General features: G+C 40.9%; 1 protein-coding gene across 3 annotated transcripts in view; it reads right to left on the minus strand.

The window, feature by feature from the left end:
- vps53 (VPS53 subunit of GARP complex) overlaps positions 1-21,230 on the minus strand; it is a 271,204-nt gene that overhangs the window by 184,298 nt on the left and 65,676 nt on the right. For all 3 annotated transcript variants that reach the window (XM_072243137.1, XM_072243138.1, XM_072243139.1), the window contains exons 8-11: positions 9,785-9,863; positions 9,164-9,307; positions 6,915-7,057; positions 6,179-6,320 (exon numbers count right to left, since the gene is read on the minus strand). In XM_072243137.1, the coding sequence (XP_072099238.1) occupies positions 6,179-6,320; positions 6,915-7,057; positions 9,164-9,307; positions 9,785-9,863 (508 nt within the window). The remainder of the gene's footprint in view (positions 1-6,178; positions 6,321-6,914; positions 7,058-9,163; positions 9,308-9,784; positions 9,864-21,230) is intronic.

Raw genomic sequence — 21,230 nt, forward strand, 5'->3', positions numbered from 1 at the left:
TAGTCTGTGCCAAAACATTAATCTACCTAGTCCCATCGACCTGCACCCTGCCTATAGCCCTCCATGAGCAAAGTAGTTCGCGTACATGTATGGCCTCTAGTTGCAGTTTCACCCAACTTCAGTGGAAAAAGCCTGCTTGTATTTACCCTTAAAACACCCCTCAATTTTATATACCTCTATCAAAGCTCCTCTCAGTCCTCTACATTCCAGGGAATAGAGTCTATTCAACAATTTCCTACAACTCAGGTCCAAGTTTCAGCAACTTGTAATTTTTCTCTGCACTCATTCAATCCTACTTACACCTTTCCTGTGGGTAGGTGACCAAAACTGCACACAATACTCCAAACTAGGGCTCACCTACGTTTTATACAATTTCAACATAACATCCCAACACCTGTATTTAATACATTGATTTATGAAAGGCCAATGTGCCAAAAGTTTTCCTTACGACCCTATCGACCTGAAACCCCACTATCAAGAACTATTGACCTGTACTCCCAGATCCCTCTGTTCTACTGCACTCCTTACTGCCCTGCCGCTCACCGCATAAATCCTACCCTGGATGGTCCTCACAGTGCGACACCTCACACTAATATGCATTAAATTCCATCAGCCATTTTTCTGCCCATTTTTGCAGCTGGTCTCGATCCCACTTCAAGCTTTGATAGTCTTCCTTGCTGTCCACTACACCCCCAATCTTGGTGTCACCTGCAAATTAGCTGATCCACATTATCATCCAGATCGCTGATACAGAGGACACACAACACGGACCCAGTACCAATCCCTGCATCAGAACCACTAGTCACAGACCTCCAGTCAGAGAAGCAACCACCTATAACCACTCTCTGACTTATTCCGTGAAGCCGATGTCTAATTACTTGTTTGCCAAGCAACCTAACATTCTTGACCAACCTCCAATGTGGGACTTTGTCAAAGGTCTTGCTTAAGTCAATGAAGACAACATCCTTCATCAAAGATCTTGCCTTCATCAATATTCCTGGAAACCTGCTTGAAAAACTCTAAGATTGGTGAGACAAGACCTACAACACACAAAGCCATGGTGATGTTCATGAATCAGTCTCCAGCTATCTGAATACTTGTGTATCTGGTCCCTTAGAATATCTTCCAATACCTTTCATATAACCATATAATTTCCCACTACTGATGTCAGACTCACCGGGCTATAATTTCCTAGTTTATTCTTAGAGCCTTTCTTAAACAACAAAACAACATCAGCTATCCTCCAATTCTCTGGTGCCTCACCTGTGGCTAAGGGTGATTCAATTATCTCTACTAGGGCACCTGTAATTTCCACATCAGCCTCCCACATGGTCCAAGGAAACACCTTGTCAGGCCCTGAGGATTTATCAAGCCTAATTTGCCTCAAGACAGCAAACACCTCCTCCTCTGTAACTGTATAGGGTCCATGACCTCACTGCTGCATTGGCTCATGTCTACAGACTTTGTGTCCATCTCCTGAGTAAATACAGATGCAAACAAGCCATTTAGGATTTTCCCATCTCATTCGGCTCCACACATAGATTGCCACTCTGATCTTCCAGAGGGCCTGTTTTGTCCCTTGCTATTCTTTTGGTCTAAATATAGATGTTGAAGCCCTTAGGATTGTCCTCAACCTCATCTGCTAAAGCAACCTCATGCCTTCTTTTAGTTCTCCTGATTTCCTTCTTAAGATCTCTTGCATTTTTTTTTGACTCAAGTGCCTCATTTGTTCCCATCTGCCTATATCTGCTATGCACAACCTTCTTTTTCTTAGCCAAGTCCTCAATATCTCTCAAAAACTAAGGTTCCCTAAACCTGTTACCCTTGCCTTTTTATTCTGACAGGAATGTACAAACTCCATACTCTCAAAGTTTCACTTTTGAAGGCCTCTGCCTTACCAAGCACACCTTTGCCAGAAAACAACCTGTCCCAACGTGCACTTGCCAGATCCTTTCTGATACCATCAAAATTGGCCTTTTTCCAATTTAGAATCTCAACCTGAGGACCACGCCTATCCTTTTCTATAATTACCCCTTGAAACTAATGGAATTATAATCACTAGATGCAAAGTGTTCCCGTACACAAACTTCTGTCATCTGCCTGTCTCATTTCCTAGTATAACACGCTCTCTAGTTCAAAGTACATTTATTGGTGTATGTATGCAGTACACAACCCAGATTTATCTTCTGTAAAGACAGCCACAAAACAAATAAAACTATGGAACTTGTTCAAGAAAAACATTATCCCCCTCCTCCCACACGCACAAAAAAAAACAAGTCACACCAATTACAAAAAGAATATTAACACCCCCCCCAGGCAAAAAACAAACTGCGCAAATGGCAACAAGAAAAGAACAAGAGACAATAACAATTACTATGTAACACACATCGAAGTTGCTGGTGAACGCAGCAGGCCAGGCAGCGTCTCTAGGAAGAGGTACAGTCGACGTTTCAGGCTGAGACCCTTCGTCAGGACTAACTGAAGGAAGAGCTAGTAAAAGTTGCTTGAATTTCCAGCATCTGCAGAATTCCTCGTGTTTGCGAACAATTACTATATACCGATTAAGTAAACTTTCCTGACACATTTGACAAGCTCTATCCTATTTAGTCCTTTTACAGAATGGGAGTCCCAGTCAATATGTGAAAAGTTAAAATCACCTATCATCACATCCTTATGTTTCTTGTAACAGTCTAATCTTTCCTCCAAATCTGCTCCTCAAGATCGCGCAGACTGCTGGGTGGTCTGTAATAACGTATTCATTCCTTTCTCATTTCTCCATTCTACCCATAAAATCTCACTAGATGAGCTCTCCAGTCTGTCCTGACTGAGCACTGCCGTGACATTTTCCCTAACTGGTAATGCCACCTCTCCCCCTTTAATCCCTCCCACTCTATCATGTCTAAAACAACAGAATCCCTGAACATTGAGCTGCCAGTTCTGCCCCCCTGCAACCAAGTTTCAGAAATGGCTACAAAGTCATAATTCTGCATGATGATCCATGCCCTAAGCTCATCTGCCTTTCCAACAATACTCCTTGCTCTGAAATATACACAGCTCAGAACATTAGTCTCACCATGCTCAACTTTTTGATTCCTGATCTCATATGCAGGCTTAACAATATCTTTCTCCACAACCACTCCGCTACCTTATCTGCTCTGGTGCCCATCTGTTCCAATTCCCCTACAACTCTAGTTTAAAATCCCCCCCCCCAACCATTCTGTGCAGCACTAGCAAACCCCTTCCCGCTATGATTTTAGACCCCTTCTGTTCAGGTGCAAACCTTCTGTACAGGTCTCATTTTCCAAGAAAGAGAGCCCAATGATCCAAAAATCAGAAGCACTCCCCGGCTACACCAACTTCTTAGCCAACTGTTAAACTGTGTGATCTTCCTGTTTCTGGCCTCTCTAACATGTGGCATGGGTGGCAATCCTGAGATCACAACCCTGGAGCTCCCGTCCTTTAACTTAGCACCTAACTGCCTGAACTCACTTTGCAGGATCTCATCGCTCATCCTATCCACGACCTCTGGCTGTTCACCCTCCCACTTATGAATGCTGTGGACGCAATCAGAGGTGTCCCTGACCGTAGCACCCGGGAGGCGACAAACCACTGGGAATCTCATTCTTGTCCACAGAACCTCCTTTCTGTTCCCATAATCAACAAGTCCCCTATCACTACAGATCGCATCTTCTCTTCTGAGCCACAGCGCCAGACTCAGTGCCAGAGACCTGACCGCAGTGGGTTTCCTCTGCTAACCCACCCCCAACAGTATCCAAAGTGGTATACCGGTTGTTTAGGGGAAGAACCACAGGGGTGATCTGAACTGTCTGCCTATCCTCTTTCTCCCTCCTGACAATCATCCAGTTACCTGTCTACTGCATTTTGGGTGTAACTACCTTCTGTATGTCCTGTTTATCAACAGCCTCTGCCTCCCATATGATCAAATTTCATCCAGTTCCAGCTCCAACCACTTAACATGATCTGTTACAAGTTGCAGCTGGATGCATTTCTTTCAGGGATAGCCCTCAGGGATGCTGGAGGTCTCCCTGCCTTCCCATATGCCACAACAGGAGCATTCTAGTATCTTGTCTGGCATCCCAACTTTAAATGTGCAATAAGAAAGAAATAGAAAGAAAAAAGATCTACCTACAACCTGCAGCTCTCCACACCAAAGTCTCAATTCCCCACTGCAACACCGGTCCACTCACACGATGGCCACTCTGCTTAAACCTCATCTCTTTTTTTTTGGCCCTTACCAAGTGCCTAATTATGTGCAACCCAATGTCTCCTCGGGAACTGTGGCACGCAAAATGTGCCAACTTCCCTCACTCACTTCTTTTAAACTCCCTCTCCCTCTATGCAATCCGGTGTCTTCTCTGGACTGTGGCACTGATGGGAGTTAAAAGTCAAAGCTTGGGAACACACATCATAAAGGACCATGCAGGCAGATTTCTTTCCTATGAGGACGTTAGTGAACCATATATGCATTTTCCCTTTTCCTTTCTAGTCCTGATGAAGTGTCCTGGCCCAAAACATCAACTATTTATTCATTTCCAATGATGTTGCCTGACCTGCTGAGTTCCTCCGACATTTTATGTGTGTTGTAAATTCACTGTTGCCATCCGTGCTATGAGCTTTTTATTCCAAATTTATCCGAATTGAAACTCCATGCTTGCTTTAATAAGACCATAAGACAAAGGAGCAGAAGTCGGCCATTCGGCCCATCAAGTCTGCTCCGCCATTTTATCATGAGCTGTTCCTGGAATGTGTTGGAATCCACAGATCAATAATCCAGCACTCTCATAAGCAATTCAGCAATGATCACAGTGCTATCACTCCTTCAGAGTCCTTACATGTCACCACATACAACTCTAAGACTCTTTTACTACAGGCATACTCAGCAAATCTATAGAACAGTAACTATAAACAGGATTAATGAAAGTGCAAGTAGAGCATAGAAGAGAACAAACTGTGCAAATGCAATAAATAACAAGAACAGGAATTAACAAGATTAGGAGTCCTTAAAGTTAATTGCATAATAAAATTATTTAACTTATCACCTAATCTCTAAAATGGTGACCTCTTGGGTACAATCTTTTCCTCATGGTTGCATTATAGGTTATCATATCTACCTTACAACAGCCCTCAGCCAAAAATAAAAATAAGCAGTGTAAATGTTTTTATCCCCTTTTTGCTGCGCAAAACAAACACATCATTTATTGGACTCTGATCCTGAGTGGACAATTATTAAGCTGTTGTAGACGTAACAAAGCAAGAAATTCTGTGATAAAATTAAAGGGTAAAAGAGATATTTACAACGTGCTTTGGGATGGTCCAAATATTTATAGTATCTAAATGCTCAATGTATGTATTGCAGCAGTTTATTGACTGACGTAAACAGCAATCTGATGGTAACTAAGCAATCAATTATATTTATTTGTTAACAGAAAAAGTGTAAGCCAATAAACAGGTGGCATGGCAACGTATCGGATAGCGTAACGCTATTACTGTGCCTGCGACCCAATTCACTTCCTGCTGATGACTGTGAGAAGTTTGTACATTCTCCCTGTGACCAAGTCAGATTCCTCCAGGTGCTCTGGTTTCCTCCCACAGTCACAAGATTTACAGGTGAGTAGGTTTTACTGGCCATATGAGTGTAATTGACCACATGAGGCCACTGGGCCATATCACGAAATATATAAGCTCTCCTTTTTTTTTTAAAGTTACTGAAATAAGATATTCTGCAATGAATTGAGAGGGCTTCCACGTAATAATTCTCCTGAAAGAGTGCACCACGGAGCAGACTCGATGGGCTGAATGGCTTAAATTTGCTCCTATGTCTCACAGTGTTATGTCTCATGGACTGCACCTCCAGATGTGGAGTGCTACCTTAGTATTGAACAGAAAATGCAGTTTTATTTTGCTCGAGCCTCCAGAGCTGACCCTGGGTCCACAACCCACTGGCTCAGAATCAGAAGTGCTACACAGCTGTCACATCAGACAAAGTAATGATGGATCGAACAGGGAAAGGAGATGCAGTGAAATAAAATTCAGTTGAAAAAGGTCAGTGAGACCAAAGGAACAGAGGGAAGAGGACAGCACTAAGACATAGGGGCTTGGGCAGTACCAAGAATGAAAATGGGGAAAGCAAATGTTATCATGGTCACTCAACTCTTACCACAATGCCGTCTGTCAGCGTGCTGCCTGAGAACCGTTTCGCCAACAGGCTCTCAAAATTCGTTGTTCTTTGAATTGCAAACAGCAGCAATTTTACTTCAATTTCCTTGGCTCTTGTTCGCATTATTTTAGCCAACTCAATCCTGGAATGGAAAAAAAAGATAAATGCCTTCGGGGAAGCCACCCATGTTTGCATTTTAGGAAAAAATACCACACATTTAAGAAATAAAGAGAAATAACGACTAGTTTTTGGAAAACTGAAATATCAGACCAGTTCTATTGGGCAATTTCCAGATAGACAGCACCTGAGGCAGGATCTTGGTTTCTATTACCACTTGTGTGTACCTCCCTCAGCTTCAGTGACAAGGCTTCATCATTCATCAGCCAGGCTGCCAGAGGGAACAAGCTACAGGATTATGCTCAAACTGAATCAGAAAAAAATGGAAAATGGGTTGAATTCATAAGCTTCACCAGTATAGCTGTGATATGGTCTGTTGCAGCTCCCCAGTCTATTTAATCTCAGCAAATGAACAATAACTACCTGAAGGTAAGCAGCAATAGCCATCCACAGCTGAGGGAAAATAATAAAAGGAATTTGAGAAATAAATATAATTGCAATCTATTAAATTATGGAAGCAATGCCTAGATTAGGGTCCTAAATTAGCAACGCATACAAGTCCACCAATAACAAAGCCAGAAGGATGAACAACAATCATTATCATATTCGTGATTCCTACCTGGTAACATGGCAGAATTCCACAGTGATCCTTTCGCTCATGCACCACTCCACTGGAAACATCCGACCATATTTCTCCTCATAGTCTACCAACTGCCGTTTGATCCAAGCATACCTTCGATCTATCTTATCTAGCCACGCCACCTATCAAAAATATTTACAAGGAAAGTAGGACTTTAGCATGGAAGTTATCTGAATGCATGTCCTGGCCTCTCTACCTATTGTTTCACACCAGTGTTAAAGCTGTCAACTTCTAATGTGCCCAGGTGTCTCAAGCCCTCACTTATATTGTTCAATTCCCTTAAAAATTTCAAAGGTTCAAACGTTCAATTTAAATTTATCAAAGTATGCAAATATCACAATATACTCCCCTGAGTTTCATTTTCTTATGGGCATTCACAGTAGAACACAGAAACAAAAGAAATCAATGTAAAACTGCACACAAACGGCAACCAATATGCAAAAGAAGCCAAACTGCAAATATAAAATGAAACAAATAATGTTTGTAAATAAATAAACAAATAGTACTGAGAACACGAGTTGCTGAGTCTTTAAAAATTAGTCCATGGGTTGTGGAATCGGTTCAGGGTTGAGCTGAGTGAAGTTATCCATGATGATTCAGGAGCCTGATGGTTGAAGGATAATAACTGTCCCTGAACCTAGTGACATGGGACCTAAGGCTCCTGTACCTCCTTCCTGATGGTAGCAGAGAGAAAACAGCATGGCTTGGATGGTGGGAGTCAATGATGAATGTAGCTTTCTTGTGGCAGGCCTCCTTGTAGATGTGCTCAGTGGCTCAGTTGGTTGGTTGGCCATAGCAAGTTTATTTTGGAATTGACAATTGCTATGTTATTATGCATTTTGAGAGCTGGTGGCCACAAAAGAATATTAAGCACAGCATGAAAACAACTGACAGACAAAAATCAGCTTGATCTGCAAAACCCCTCTTGAACTGCCATCTCACTCTCAGAGCTACTCCAACAGGTTCAATAATATGAAATACACACTGGAAAGGCAAGTTAAAGGGAGTAAATAAACTATCAGATTACTATTTAGTCTGTTGCATGATCCCTGGCCCTGGAGAGTAATGAATCACTGGATCTGCATGACTTCAGAGTGAGGAATGCAGGACTGTCAACTGGTTCACAACTGCGTAACAAGCAGTTAACCTAACAAGGATGTGTAAGCTCTACTCTTAAATTAATGTTTCTGTTCCAATCTGATATTATCATAAAATTTTCCTATTTCTTTGATAATAATTAATTTCGTCCTTAACAAAGGCGCCGCCATAGCCTAGTGGTTAGCGTGACGTTATTACAGCTTGAGGCGTCGGAGTTCAGGTTTCAATTCTGATGCCAACAGTAAGGACTTTGTACGTCCTTTCCATGAACTCATATGAGTTTCCCCCGGGTGCTCCAGTTTCCTCCCACAGTCCAAAGACGTAACGGTTAGTAAGTCAATTGGTCATTGTAAATTGTCCCACGATTAGGCTAGGGTTAAATAGGTGGGCGCTGGATGGAGCAGCTCGTTAGCCAGAAGGGATTTTTTTGATGCTGAATATCTAAATTAAAATAAACTCTCCTATCTCAGGTATCTTCTGCTGTGTCATCCCAGTGAATGTCCTGTGGGCTAATATACAAAACTTAGATCACATCACATCTGTGGCCAATCCTAATGTTACCTGATGTGAACACAAGAAACCTACTATTAAACTCACTCTGCCATGGACTCCTGCCATTAACCGAGTAGTCTGTGGACCCCAGGTTGGGAAGCTGTGTAGGGTAATCAGGAATGAGAATTTCTTTAGCCAGACAGAGGTGGAACTATGGAATTCATTGCCACAGATGGCTGTGGAGGCCAAGTCATTGGAGATGTTTAAAGTGGGGTTCATAGGTTCTTCAAAGGTTACGGGGAGAAGGCAAGAGAATAGGGTTGTAGGGTTAATAATTCAGCTATGATGGAATGGAGGAGCAGACTCGATGGACCGTATGGCCTAATTCTGCTCCTCTGCTTTATGGAACGACGGCAGATTTGTTTTCCTCCGCTTGCCCAGAAATCAATTTATCACCTGGTTAAAATGTACTACCTCAGCTGGTAAAACAATTCTGAAGCTGAGCTTCCAAAGTATGAATTCCATGAAATGCAAATCTGGGTTCACCTGACACCCATTTAAAATGGGCAGCAATTCCAAGTGACAGAGTAAAGTCTGTCCTTTGGTGCCAAATAATTACTGAAAACCACAAAACTTACATCTTGGTTTTCCTGGAACAGAACAAGGTACTCTGAAAGATGTTGTTTTGTAAATTTTTTGATGATCTCCTGTTTAATTTTGGGGTCCAGCACGTTGGCAACAAGGCAGGCATCACGCAGGATGTTACTGGGACCTGCAGGTCTCTGTAAAGTTGAACAGGAAATGGCAACAATTATTTGGTGTCCAGTGAATACATCGCACGTTGTTTAAAGTTTCTCTCATCTTCTATGGTTCACATGCAAAAGTAAAGGATAACCATAACTCAATGCTAACGAGGAATCTTCTCCATTTTTAGCCACTGAGTAATTTATCTTGTTGGTGCTTGTGAATCATAACATTGGAGAAAAAAAATCAAACAAATATTTCTTCATCCTTTGAAGTACATGAGTCAACATATTTGTAGCTCAGGATATAATTTTACCAGTTTTTATTTAGACTGGACATTAATGTTTCAGTGATTCATCATATAACTTTGGTTTATTTGAATTCAATGTGGCTCAGTAGTAACCAGTTCAAAATCCTACTCAAACTGAAGTTAAAAGACAGGGTGAGCATGGGTTCAAGGCACATCTGAAAAGCCCCATTTGAGGCAAGCTAAAATTCAGCCAGGTCACTCTCACCTTAGTTCCCTGGGATGGGAAGGCCTCTTCAAAATCTGCCAGGATCTGCTGTCCCAGTTCGGTTTGTGCGGCTCGTACTCTGACAAAACAAAATCAGAGTTCGCTAAACTTTTAACTCTGCAGCTGGGAAAATAAATAAATAGTAAAAGAACAACCTTTGCACTCACACACTGACATTTAATTAAACAGCAGCACCAAAAACAAATTAAATTGACCATTTATTCCACGATTGGTTGCATTATTATGTGCATACCGGCTTTTGGGTACACCACATCATTGATTCTGGCAACTAAGTACTGAGTTCCTTACCTTACTGCAATGTCACTTTACTTTTTAATAGCCGTGTCTCAGTGAGTAATGGAAGGTTTTCTGGTTCAACCCCATTCCAAAGACCTGAGCACTAATTCTAGGCTGAGCCTCTAGTGCAGTTTGAAAAGAAACAAATGAATGGAGAAATTCATTCTGATGAATTTCTAATAATGCACTCAAAATGATAGAGGAACTCAGCAGGTCAGGCAGCATCTATAAAGAGAAATAAACAGTTGACGTTTCGGGCAAAGAAGCTGCCACTTGATTGGCTGATTGGATATGCATCAACAAGTAGGTGTAGTGGCCATTTAGTATATTACACTGAGGCTATCATTAAAGACTGTGATAACAGGACACTCGGAAATTACAAATGGGTTTAGGCGACACCAGAATTGATTTACTAAAGGAAAATCATGTTTGGCAAGCCAAGGTGATCTCAAGGTCACCTATAGAGAGGAATAAACAGTCGACATTTCAAGCACAGATGTCCTGATGAAGGGTCTTGGCCCTAAATGTTTACTGTTAATTCCTCTCTATAGATGCTGCCTGACTTGCTGAGTTTCTCCAGCATCTTGTGTGTGTTAACTAGATTTCCAGCATCTCGTTTGTCTGTGAATGGCGAAATACAGCCTTGCATATATACAGCACCTTTCACAATTTTCATCAACCATGGTATCAGGAATAACGGGAGCATAAGATAAAATGAAAAAGGAAGTCAGTGGCTCAGAAAGCAATGCACAGACGATGCTCCATCTGAGCTGTATGGTGGACTGTACATTTCCTTCCCCATATACCGCCCAATCCACTATGTTCCTCCAGGATTTTGTGTTTTGTTCCAGATTCCAGCACTTTCTGTCTCCTGTGTCTCCACCAGGGATAAGAGTTCTGTTACTGAGGGAGTGTTGCACTGTTGGTGGTGCAACTTTTGGCTGAAAAGTTATGCTAAAGTATGCTTCTGGGTGGACTTAAAAGTTCTCAAAGGAGTAAGGTGTTCTGACCAATCTTTCACTCCCAATTGACAGCACTCAAGACATTTTCCTATAAGTTATAGAAAATGTAATATTTACAGAAGCTTCTGTATATGTATCGGCTGCTGCATTTCCTACGTTACATCAATGACTGCACTTAAGAAGTATTTATTTGGCTGTACAACATACTGGGACATCCTGAAGTAGTGAAAGAGCCAGCTGTTTTTTTTCATATTGTTCCTCCAAGACCAAATATAGATGAAAGGCAACAGCAAATGAAACAGAATTTCATGTATATGACCTTTTTCGGTCTATAATCAGATGTGCTGAGACAGGAGAACTTCAAGAGTATATGTCTTATTTTAATCATGTATTTTGCAAAGCTCAGAAGATTTTTCCTCAAATAGCACACGGATACCACACAGAACCTCATTAGCCATGGAATGTGAAGAGGGAGTCTAAACCTGAATGAATACAAAATGTTCTAACATAGGCTTAGGACTATAACAACAATGCAGCATTTCAAGATGCAAACAGCAACATACCATTAAGTCAGGGAGGCAACATTTTCCTTATAACGGAAAAGAAAATATGCAAAACACCTTTTTTTTAAACAATAAAGTTCAAAGTAAATTTATTATCACCATATACAACCCTAAGATTCATTTTCATGCAGGCATACTCAATAAATCCAATAACCGTGATAGAATCAATGAAAGTCCACACCACCAGGGCAGACAGCCACTGTGCAAAAGACAACAAACTGTGCAAATACAAAAAGAAGAAAAAAAAGAAATAATAATAATAATATATAAGCAATAAGTATCAAGAATATGAAATGTAAAGTCCTTGAAAGTAAATCGACAGGTTGTGGGAACAGTTTAGCAACGGGGTGTGTGAATGAAGTTATCCCCTTTGGTTCAAGAGCCTGATGGTTGAGGGGTAATAATTGTACTTGAACCTGGTGGTGTGAGTTTGAGGCTCCTGCACCTTCTTCCTGATGGCAGCAGTGAGAAGAGAGTATGACTTGGGTCGTGGGGTCCTTGATGAATGACACTGTTTTCCTGTGACAGCACTCCATGTAGATGTGCTCAATGGTGGTGGTGGTGGAGGGGGTGTTACCCATGATGGACTGGGCTGTTTCCACTACTTTTTGTGAAATAAGGCATAAACATTAAAATCAGCTCTTGAAAAACTGAGTTACGTGCAATTTTGATTGTAGCAATAATTAATTATCTTTTGTTCACTTCAGTCCCTGAAGCTTTTATGATTGATTTTTCAAATAGATGCAAGAAACTTTAAATCTTGTATGACTAGGTTAAGAAAATTAAGTTGAATATGAATCTTCTGAAATACAATACTCCTTTGGAAAGTTTGGAAATGATTGATATCCTATTTCAGATTTTTATTCATCATTTTTAACTATGCTAAACTCCTAGACTGTACAAGTCTAGCCCGACAACGGTCTATACTATGTGAATGGACAGGAGATGATTACCAGCCCAGTTATCTTCACACAAGGTTCAAACTGAGACATGAGAAAGTTATCCTGTTAAAGATAGGGAAAATAAAGTAAACTGAATCACTCCAGAATAGAAGCTCAGGATAATATTGGTGGAAGTTATGGATGAGATGAATGGTTTCTAGATCTATTCCTAAAGTATACAAAAACCAGAAAGAAACTGAAAGCTTGCATATGAACTAAGCAGACGTTAAGGAAGTCTTTGTTTTTTTGAGCACATTCAATGTTTTAAGAACAGCTTCTTCCCCTCCACCATCAGATTACTGTACGTTCCATCAATCTATGAACACTACCTCACTATTTTTGCTCTCTTTTGGCACCATTTATTTTTACATTTCTCAATGTAACATTTAGTAATTGTTTTATTATTTTTTATAATTGGTTTTTATCTTGCATAATTTCTGTTGTTAATTTCTGTTTGTCTTGTGATGTTGCGTATCTGATGCTATATGCTTGCTGCTGCAAGTTTTAGGTTGCACCTGAGCATATATGTGGATATAGCAATAAACTCAACTTTGACTCTTCCCATCTCTCTATGAAGTCTGCATTTAGCTTCCTAGCAAAGCCTCCGAGGCAAAAAGAGATCACCAGTACCAATCATCTCAGGCTGCTCCTTCAGTTGGCTAAGGCCAGCAGTCTGAAGCCAGCCAGCCAGTTAAGGGCAAGACTTTCCCATGCCTCATCAAGGACTTTTGTTCGGATTCAAAAGTCGAATGGAGAAGCCTTCCAACAATAAGACTCCAGCTAGAGAGGGGACCCTGTGAGATTGTGCTATGACATCAAATCCTACCTACATTGAAAGGCACTAGGGTGTTTAATTTTATGGACCAAGTCATGATTTTTCATGAGTGTTACTTGTAATACATAATTCTCAAGACACTAGTAGCAATCAAACACATTTTCATTAAGGAAATCCTTCCATATCCATAGATAAGCCACACTTATGAGGAAGTTGATGATAGTGCCGTATGCTCTGAGGTGCCTTACCTTGTACGTCTGCTATCGTCACATAACTCTGGACTTAGAGCTTGACAACCTGAGAAGATATTGCTCATCAGACTCAACCAAGCACAATATGGTGCCTCTGTAAACCCTCTGGCTATTGAATGTGCTACTCTTTCCTGTCCCAAGGTAGCCAATCCTCTTGGAGTAGCCTGCTACCTCTGTCCTGGGTGTGGGTATGAGAAGAGATGGATAGGACATTGAATTCAATGGACAAGGGAAATACTGTACGTCTGATAGGTAGGGTTGCCAAGGTTATCCGCTTTTAATCCATTATCGGAACTGGCACAGGTAATGGGAGGAAAGGGAATTCCTTTCCTGATATTACCTGTTTGCTGAGGCAATTTAAGTTAAATTGCTTTAATAATACTCCTGAGGGTAAATAAAATATTAAATGCTAAATGAACATTTGCCCAACCATTACAGAACATTTATGATGCAATATGTGAATTCGTCATTTATTTCCAAAGATCTAGAGCTAGCATGAAGCTGCCAGACTGCTGTAAGACTAGACTATTGCACTGGTGGAAAAACTGTTGTTGTTACAAAGTCCAAACTATACAGGAGCCCAGTGCTATACCAATGGGATCACTCCTAAATGACACCATGCTATGTTACATCCCATCAATGTTCCACTCACGGGTTTATCACCTTAGTTGTTTAAATGCCACCTGAATTGGTTTGGTAAGTTACTCAGCTGCTTAAGGTTTTGGGAACATAAGACGAATGAGGAGATGTAGAACATAGAAATCTACAGCACATTACAGGCTTTTCGGCCCACAATCTAGAGATTGCATAGAATTTTCTTAGCGCATAGCCCTCTATTTTTATAAGCTCCACGTACCCATCAAAGAGGCTTTTAAAAGACCCTACTGTATCCACTTCCACCACCGCTGCCGGCAGTGCATTCCACGCACCCACCACTCTCCGTGTGAAAAATCCTACCCCTGATATCCCACTGGTAACTAGTTCCAAGCACCTTAAAACTATGCCCCCTTGCGTTAGCCATTTCAGCCCTGGGATAAAGCCTCTGGCTATCCACATGAATAATGCCCCTCATCATCTTATATATGTGGGGAATTGGATGGTGTTCTAATCGATTTTTTGTGGTTTAGTTTTGCTTCAATTAAATTGCATCAAGAATGAATAAAATGCTCCACAACCACAGCTCTGGATACACCACCATTTATCAGGAACTTGGCCAATCTGATTATACCTCAACTCCACTTCACTGTCCATCCCCTCAAGTAACGGTTCACATCCTTGTTCATCAAGAATCTATTTACCTCTGCCCGAAAAGTATTTCAAGAGTCTGCCCATTATCTTTGTCTTAAGTAGTCAACCTCTTGTTTTTTGTTCACAAACACAAAAAATCTGCAGATGCTAGAATCCAAAGCAACACACACAAAACGGTAGAAGAACTCGGCAGGTCAGGCAGCATCTACAAGTTAGGCAGCCAGTAGATGACCATCCTTCCATAAATATGGATTCCAATACTGTAATTAGTACCTCAGATATAGTCTCACCAATGTCCTACGTAACTCAAGCATAACCTTCCTACTTTTGTATTCAATTCCCTTTGCCATAAACCTATGTGTATTCATATGATATATTATGAAAGCAATTGAATATTTCAATTGCTACAGTGCCCTCAAACTCCATCTTATCTGGAACTTATGTCATTCGCCTACTGTTCTTGTCAATTTGCTACATTAACTTTATGTGTCCCAACATATAATATTTAGAATGCTTATCTTGACTGTTTTTTACCCAGCCCCACACCTCAAATTCCCTATTGCCCTGCTAGATATTAGTGTTGCCTTTCAGGTATATCCATCCTTCATTCATCCCACTGGTGTGTGCTAGCAACCTCATGGCCCATTCTTTTGAAGTGCAGCAATAGCCTCTCCACTTTATCAATGACCTTCCAAATTAGCTCTTCATTTGACAGATTTCCTGTTTGCACAAACTTGTTGCCACATTTGTCTAACAACAGGAACTACATTAGCTACGCTCAGCAGCCACTTTACTAGGTACGTCGTGTACCTAATCAAGTAGCCACTAACTGTATTTCTGTATGTTCGTGGTCATCCGCTGCTGTAGTCCATTCACTTCAAGGTTCAACATGTTGAGCGTTCAGAAATGCTCTGCTACACACCAATGATGTAACACGTGGTTATTTGAGTTGGTCGCCTTCCTGTCAGCTTGAACCAGTCTGGCCATTTTCCTCTGACATCTCCCAACAAAAAGGGGTTTTCACACACTGAATTGCAGCTCCCTGGATGTTCTTTGCTTCTCACACCATTCCCTATAAACTCCAGAGATGGTTGTGTATGAAAATCCCAGGAGATTAGCAGTTTCTGAGATACTCAAACCACCCCAGTCTGGCACCAACAATCATTCCACAGTCAAAGTCAATTAGATCACATTTTTTTTCCATTCTGATGTTTGGTCTAAACAACAACTGAACCTCTTGACCATGTCTGCATGCTTTTATACACTGATTTACTGCCACATGATTGACTGATTAGATATTTGCATAAATAAGGTGTACAGGAATACCTAATAAAGTGGCCACTGTGTGCACAAGGCACTGAGGCATCTTGAAGAACAGGGAAATTTTGTTAAATGTGGCTTGTTGCTTCATTAATTAAGTACTAGTATAAAAGGCTGCAAACTTTCTAAGAACTTGGACTGGAGAAAAAAGAATAGGGTAAAGAAATTTAAACTGTATTTTTTTTGTAAGTTATTTTTAAAGACAAGCTTACCAGTGTCCAAAGAGTTAAGGTTTACAAACAGCAGCCTGGGAGCATAGATGTTTGCTTTCCACCCACTCCATTACTGAAATCTGCCAACAACATCTGGGACTTGTCTGCACTAAACCACATCAATAAATGTGGTACTTTGCAGGAGAAGGACTTACAGTAGGCCAGTTCAAACTCTTTTATCTTTTTAACTGAGGGTGAGAGGGCTGTTCAGAAGAATGAGGGGAAAAAAAGAATTTCAGTAATGAACCCTCATTTTCAGCAGGCCTGTGGCATTCTCTGTAGAGGCCGTGTTTTTCTTCTTTGAGTTCTGAGAATAAAGCTTGAACGGTTGGAAAACATACAATATATCTCTTTATAAACACAAACAAGTCTGCAGATGTTGGAAATCCAAAGCAACACACACAGAACTCAGCAGGTTAGGCAGTATCTGTGGAAAAGTCAAGGTTTTGGGTCAAGACTGTTCATCAGGACTCCTCATCTAATATCTCTTGATGAGAACTACCTCAACGGGAGACTGTTCAAGATTCAAGATTGTCTAATGCCATTTCTAGTACACGAGTGTAAAGGAGAAATAAATAATTGTTACTCCAGCTTTGATAATACACAAAAAACAAAATTAGATAAAGAACAATAATAATTTTAAAAAACACAATAAATATAAATACATAAGAGAGCTTATATAGATAGATTTATTGTATATCCACAAAGTGACCCAGGGCAGGAATGTCTGTACATTAGGTGACTGACAGGAAATTATAAAGTAGTGGTTGAGTTGTGAAGGGTGGGTTAGTGGCTGGTGATGTTGATCAGCCTTACTGCTTAGGGAAAGTAACTTTCTTTCCCCCCCCCAGTCTGGTGGCCCTGGCGTGGATGCTATGTAGCCTCCTCCCTGAAGGGAGTGGGACAAATAGTCCATGAGCAGGCTGTGTGGTGTCCTTTATAATGTTACTGCCCTGTTCCCAGCACTTTTCTGTATTCATATCCCTGTTGGTGGGTAGACTGATGTTGGTGATGCATTGGGCAGTTCTGACAACTCATTGTAGAGCCTTCCTGTCCACCATAGTGCAATTTCCATACCATGCAGTGATGCAGCACGTTAGGATGCTCTCTGCTGCACATCTGTTGAATGACGCTCACTGCAGCCTCCTCAGAAAGTAGAGGTGTTGGTGAGCTTTCCTGATAGTGTGGAATGTGTTCTGGGACCATGTGAGACCCAGGAGTTTGAAACTGTTCACAACTTCTATTGCTGTGCCGCTAATGTAAAGAGGGGTATGAGTTCTCCTGAAGTTAATAATCATCTCCTTTGTCTTGTTGACATTGAGAAAGAGGCTATTTGCCTGCCAATAAGCCCCAAGCTCTTCCACCTCCTCTTTGTAAGCTGTCTCAGCGTTGTTGATGAGACCCACCGCTGTCGTGTCATGGGCAAACTTGACAACGTGATCACTTGGGTGTATGGCCATGCAGTCATGTGAGCAGAGTGTACAGCAGCAGGCTCAGTACACAGCCTGGGGGGGGGGGGGCACCCGTGTTGTGGATGATAGGGAGGGAGGAGCGGTTGTGCATCCTAATTAACTGACACCCAGTTGCACAGTGGTGTATTCAGAGCAAGAGGCAGGAGTTTGTTCACCAAGGTCTGTGGGACAATAGTGTTGAATGCCGAACTGAATTGAAATCCAGAAAGAGCGTTCTGACATAGGTGTCCTTGTCTTCTGGTGTGACAGAGGCTATGGCATCTGTCGTAGAGTGTTTTGTCTGTAAGCATATTGATGAGTGTCCAGAGGCAGGAATGGAGTCATTATGTGCTATTACTAGCTGTTCAAAGCGCTTCATGACATTGTCATCAGTGCCACCAGGTGGTCGTCATTTGGTTCTGAAGGCATAGAGTTCTTTGGTACAGAGTTGATGGTGGTTGAGCAGCCTGGTTGAGTGAAGCGTTGAAGATGTCTGTGAAGATGTCAGTGGGCTGGTGTGCACACTCCCTGAGTATTTTATTAACACAAAGGGGAAATTACTTTTTAAAGATGATATTTATTTGTCACATGTACATCGAAACATCAAAACATAGAGTGAAATGCATCATTTGCGCCAATGGCCAATACAGTCGTGAACATGCTGGGGTCAGCCTGCAAGTGTCGCCATGTTTACAGCACCAACATAGCTTGCCCAAAACTCAATAACCCTAACCCATCCGTCTTTGGAATATGGAGCACCCAGAGAAAACCCACACGGTCACAAGGAGAATGTACAAACTCCTTACAGACAGCAGCAGGAATTAAATCCTTACTTCTGTTGCTGTAAAGTGTTACACTAACTGCTACGCTGCCACACTGCTCATTTTAATGTGACTATATTCCAAAGACATTGGACTAGCCACCTGAAGGTCGTGAGTTCGAGCCCCAGCCGAGGGAATGTGTTGTGTCCTTGAGCAAGGCACTTAATCACACATTGCTCTGCGACGACACTGGTGCCAAGCTGTATGGGTCCTAATGTCCTTCCCTTGGACAACATTGGTGTCATGGAGAGGGGAGACTTGCAGCATGGGCAACTGCTGGTCTTCCATACAACCTTGCCTAGGCCTGCGCCCTGGAGAGTGAAGACTTTCCAGGCGCAGATCCATGGTCTCGCAAGACTAACGGATGCCTTTATATTTCAAAGACAGAACATCAGCTATCAGACAAATAATAATGGACTCTAATGTATTCTAGCAGAAATTACTTTTTATTTGTTGTAAACAAGTCAATGGCAAATTGAAGATAGAAGAGCGAGAATGATTTTATTACCGTGGAGTCCGATAGAATAAATGCCAACACACTGTTTCCTCTCAAGGGGAACCTAGAAGGAGGGGTTAAGCCTCAAAGTAGGGACTGGTCTTTTACTAAACAGAGCTGAGAAGACTTTACTTTCTCAAAAGGTTGTGAATCTTTGAACCTATCTACCCAAGAGAGCTATGAAGGCAGAGTCACCAAGTATACGCAAGACCATGATAGATTTTCAATGTTTAAACAGTGGAACCTTGCACACAAAATGTACTGTGGCCTAGATTAGATCAGCTACAGTCTTACTTTTCTTCTCTTACATTTCAGAATCAAAAATTAAGTTTTAGAATCAACATTGAGGTTTCCTAGTTAAAAATAATTTGTAAGTGTTAATTATTAAGTTCAAATGCAAATTTCTCTCCATTTCCTATATTATCATGTCAGTGCACTTTGCAATGAACTGGAGTAACTGGGAGAAAGAGGAAAATTTCATCTTAATAAATTTTTGAAAGAGAGATATTTAATATTTTAAAGTTACAGGCTTTCTTTTTAAACTTTGAAGGATCTTTAGTCAGAATTACAGGAATACAGTTGCTGACAAGCCGCTAACAGGAGTTGGAAGTCTAATCATAATGAGAGGAGGGTGCACTAAAGGATATAAACTACAAGGACACACACTAAAATGATAAGCAACACTATAGTAATGGTCAAAATCAAAATTAGGATATTTTATCCTCTACTCTAATTGACACTTTTAGACCAGAGAGCTCCAAATATTTTATGTCTTTTAACCAAGAGTCACTGAAAATGTACTAAGTTAGTCAGCAGTGAACTGGATTGCAAAATTACTTTCAAGTGGATCTAGGGCAAATCTAGACTCATTCTAATGTCCTGAGATGCCAGAAAAATAAATTGACCTAAGTCAGAACTAAGAGAGAACGCTAAGGAATGGGGAAGTCTAACAAAAAGAGAGGAGCGTATGAAAAATGATAAATGGTGGGAAACGGAAAAATCAAATAGGGTGAAGGAAAGGGTCAAGTGGAGTGAGAGAGAGAGAGGAAGAGAAAGTATAAAGAAAGAGGAAAGGAAATAAAGATGAACTGAGAGAATTATGGGAGATTTCTTTAATATAGGACTAAGGAAATCAAAGCCAAACTCCTTTAAGTAATTTTACAACTTAAGCATATTTACCACATGGGGATTATCTCCTCACCTGCAGGAAATTAAAATCTTGTTGATTAAGGTTTAAATGGTTAGCCAACATAACTGAAGGAACCCAGAGAGATTTATTGAAAATGTCGGGTGTTCAGATAAAGATCTACAGTCAAGAAATTCAAAAACATTTCACATATCTATGGCAAAACTGATATGGGAGTGGATTTTTCATAAAGACAATATGACACACATAACATTGTAGGGCTGCCAAAACCAATGTTCCAGATCTTGATCTCTGTGAAGTTCCCCAGCCTCAACATTTGTGATTTTTTACATGACTATTAAGGAAGCTCCTTTGAAGATAATTACGCCAAAACAACATAATCAGACCAAATGACAAATAAAATAATTAAGGAACATTAAGTAGCAGTGAGGTAACACACAAGGGAAAGGCAGCATTGGATTTGATTCTAATTAACAAGGAGGAAATAGTAAGTCAAGTTGAAGTACGAGGACATCTGTCATTTAGTAATCACATTACAGTTACTTTTAAGGTGGAAATGAGAAGGGAAATGAAGATATAATCTATTAAACTGTTTTCCGGGGAAGAAATGAGGGGGGTGTTAATGCTGCATTAAAAAGAAAGGACAAAGTCAAAATAAGAAATTATTGCCAGAGTTAAAAACAAAAGAGTAAAATCAACACAAGTGCGAAAACACACAAAATGCTGGAGGAACTCGGCAGGCCAGGCAGCATCTAGGAAAAGTGTAGTTGACGTTTTGGGCCTGCCGAAGGGTTTCAGCCCGAAATGTCGACTGTACTCTTTTCCAAGAAGCTGCCTGGCCTGCTGAGATCCTCCAGCATTTTATGTGTGCTGCTCAGATTTTCAGCATCTGCAGATTTTCTCTTACAAGTAAGAAAAGATGCCATGTAAGGCATTAGCAAATAAATAAATGCCAGAAGTAA

This window comes from Mobula birostris, chromosome 25 (assembly GCF_030028105.1).
Source record: "Mobula birostris isolate sMobBir1 chromosome 25, sMobBir1.hap1, whole genome shotgun sequence".
NCBI lineage: Eukaryota > Metazoa > Chordata > Chondrichthyes > Myliobatiformes > Myliobatidae > Mobula > Mobula birostris.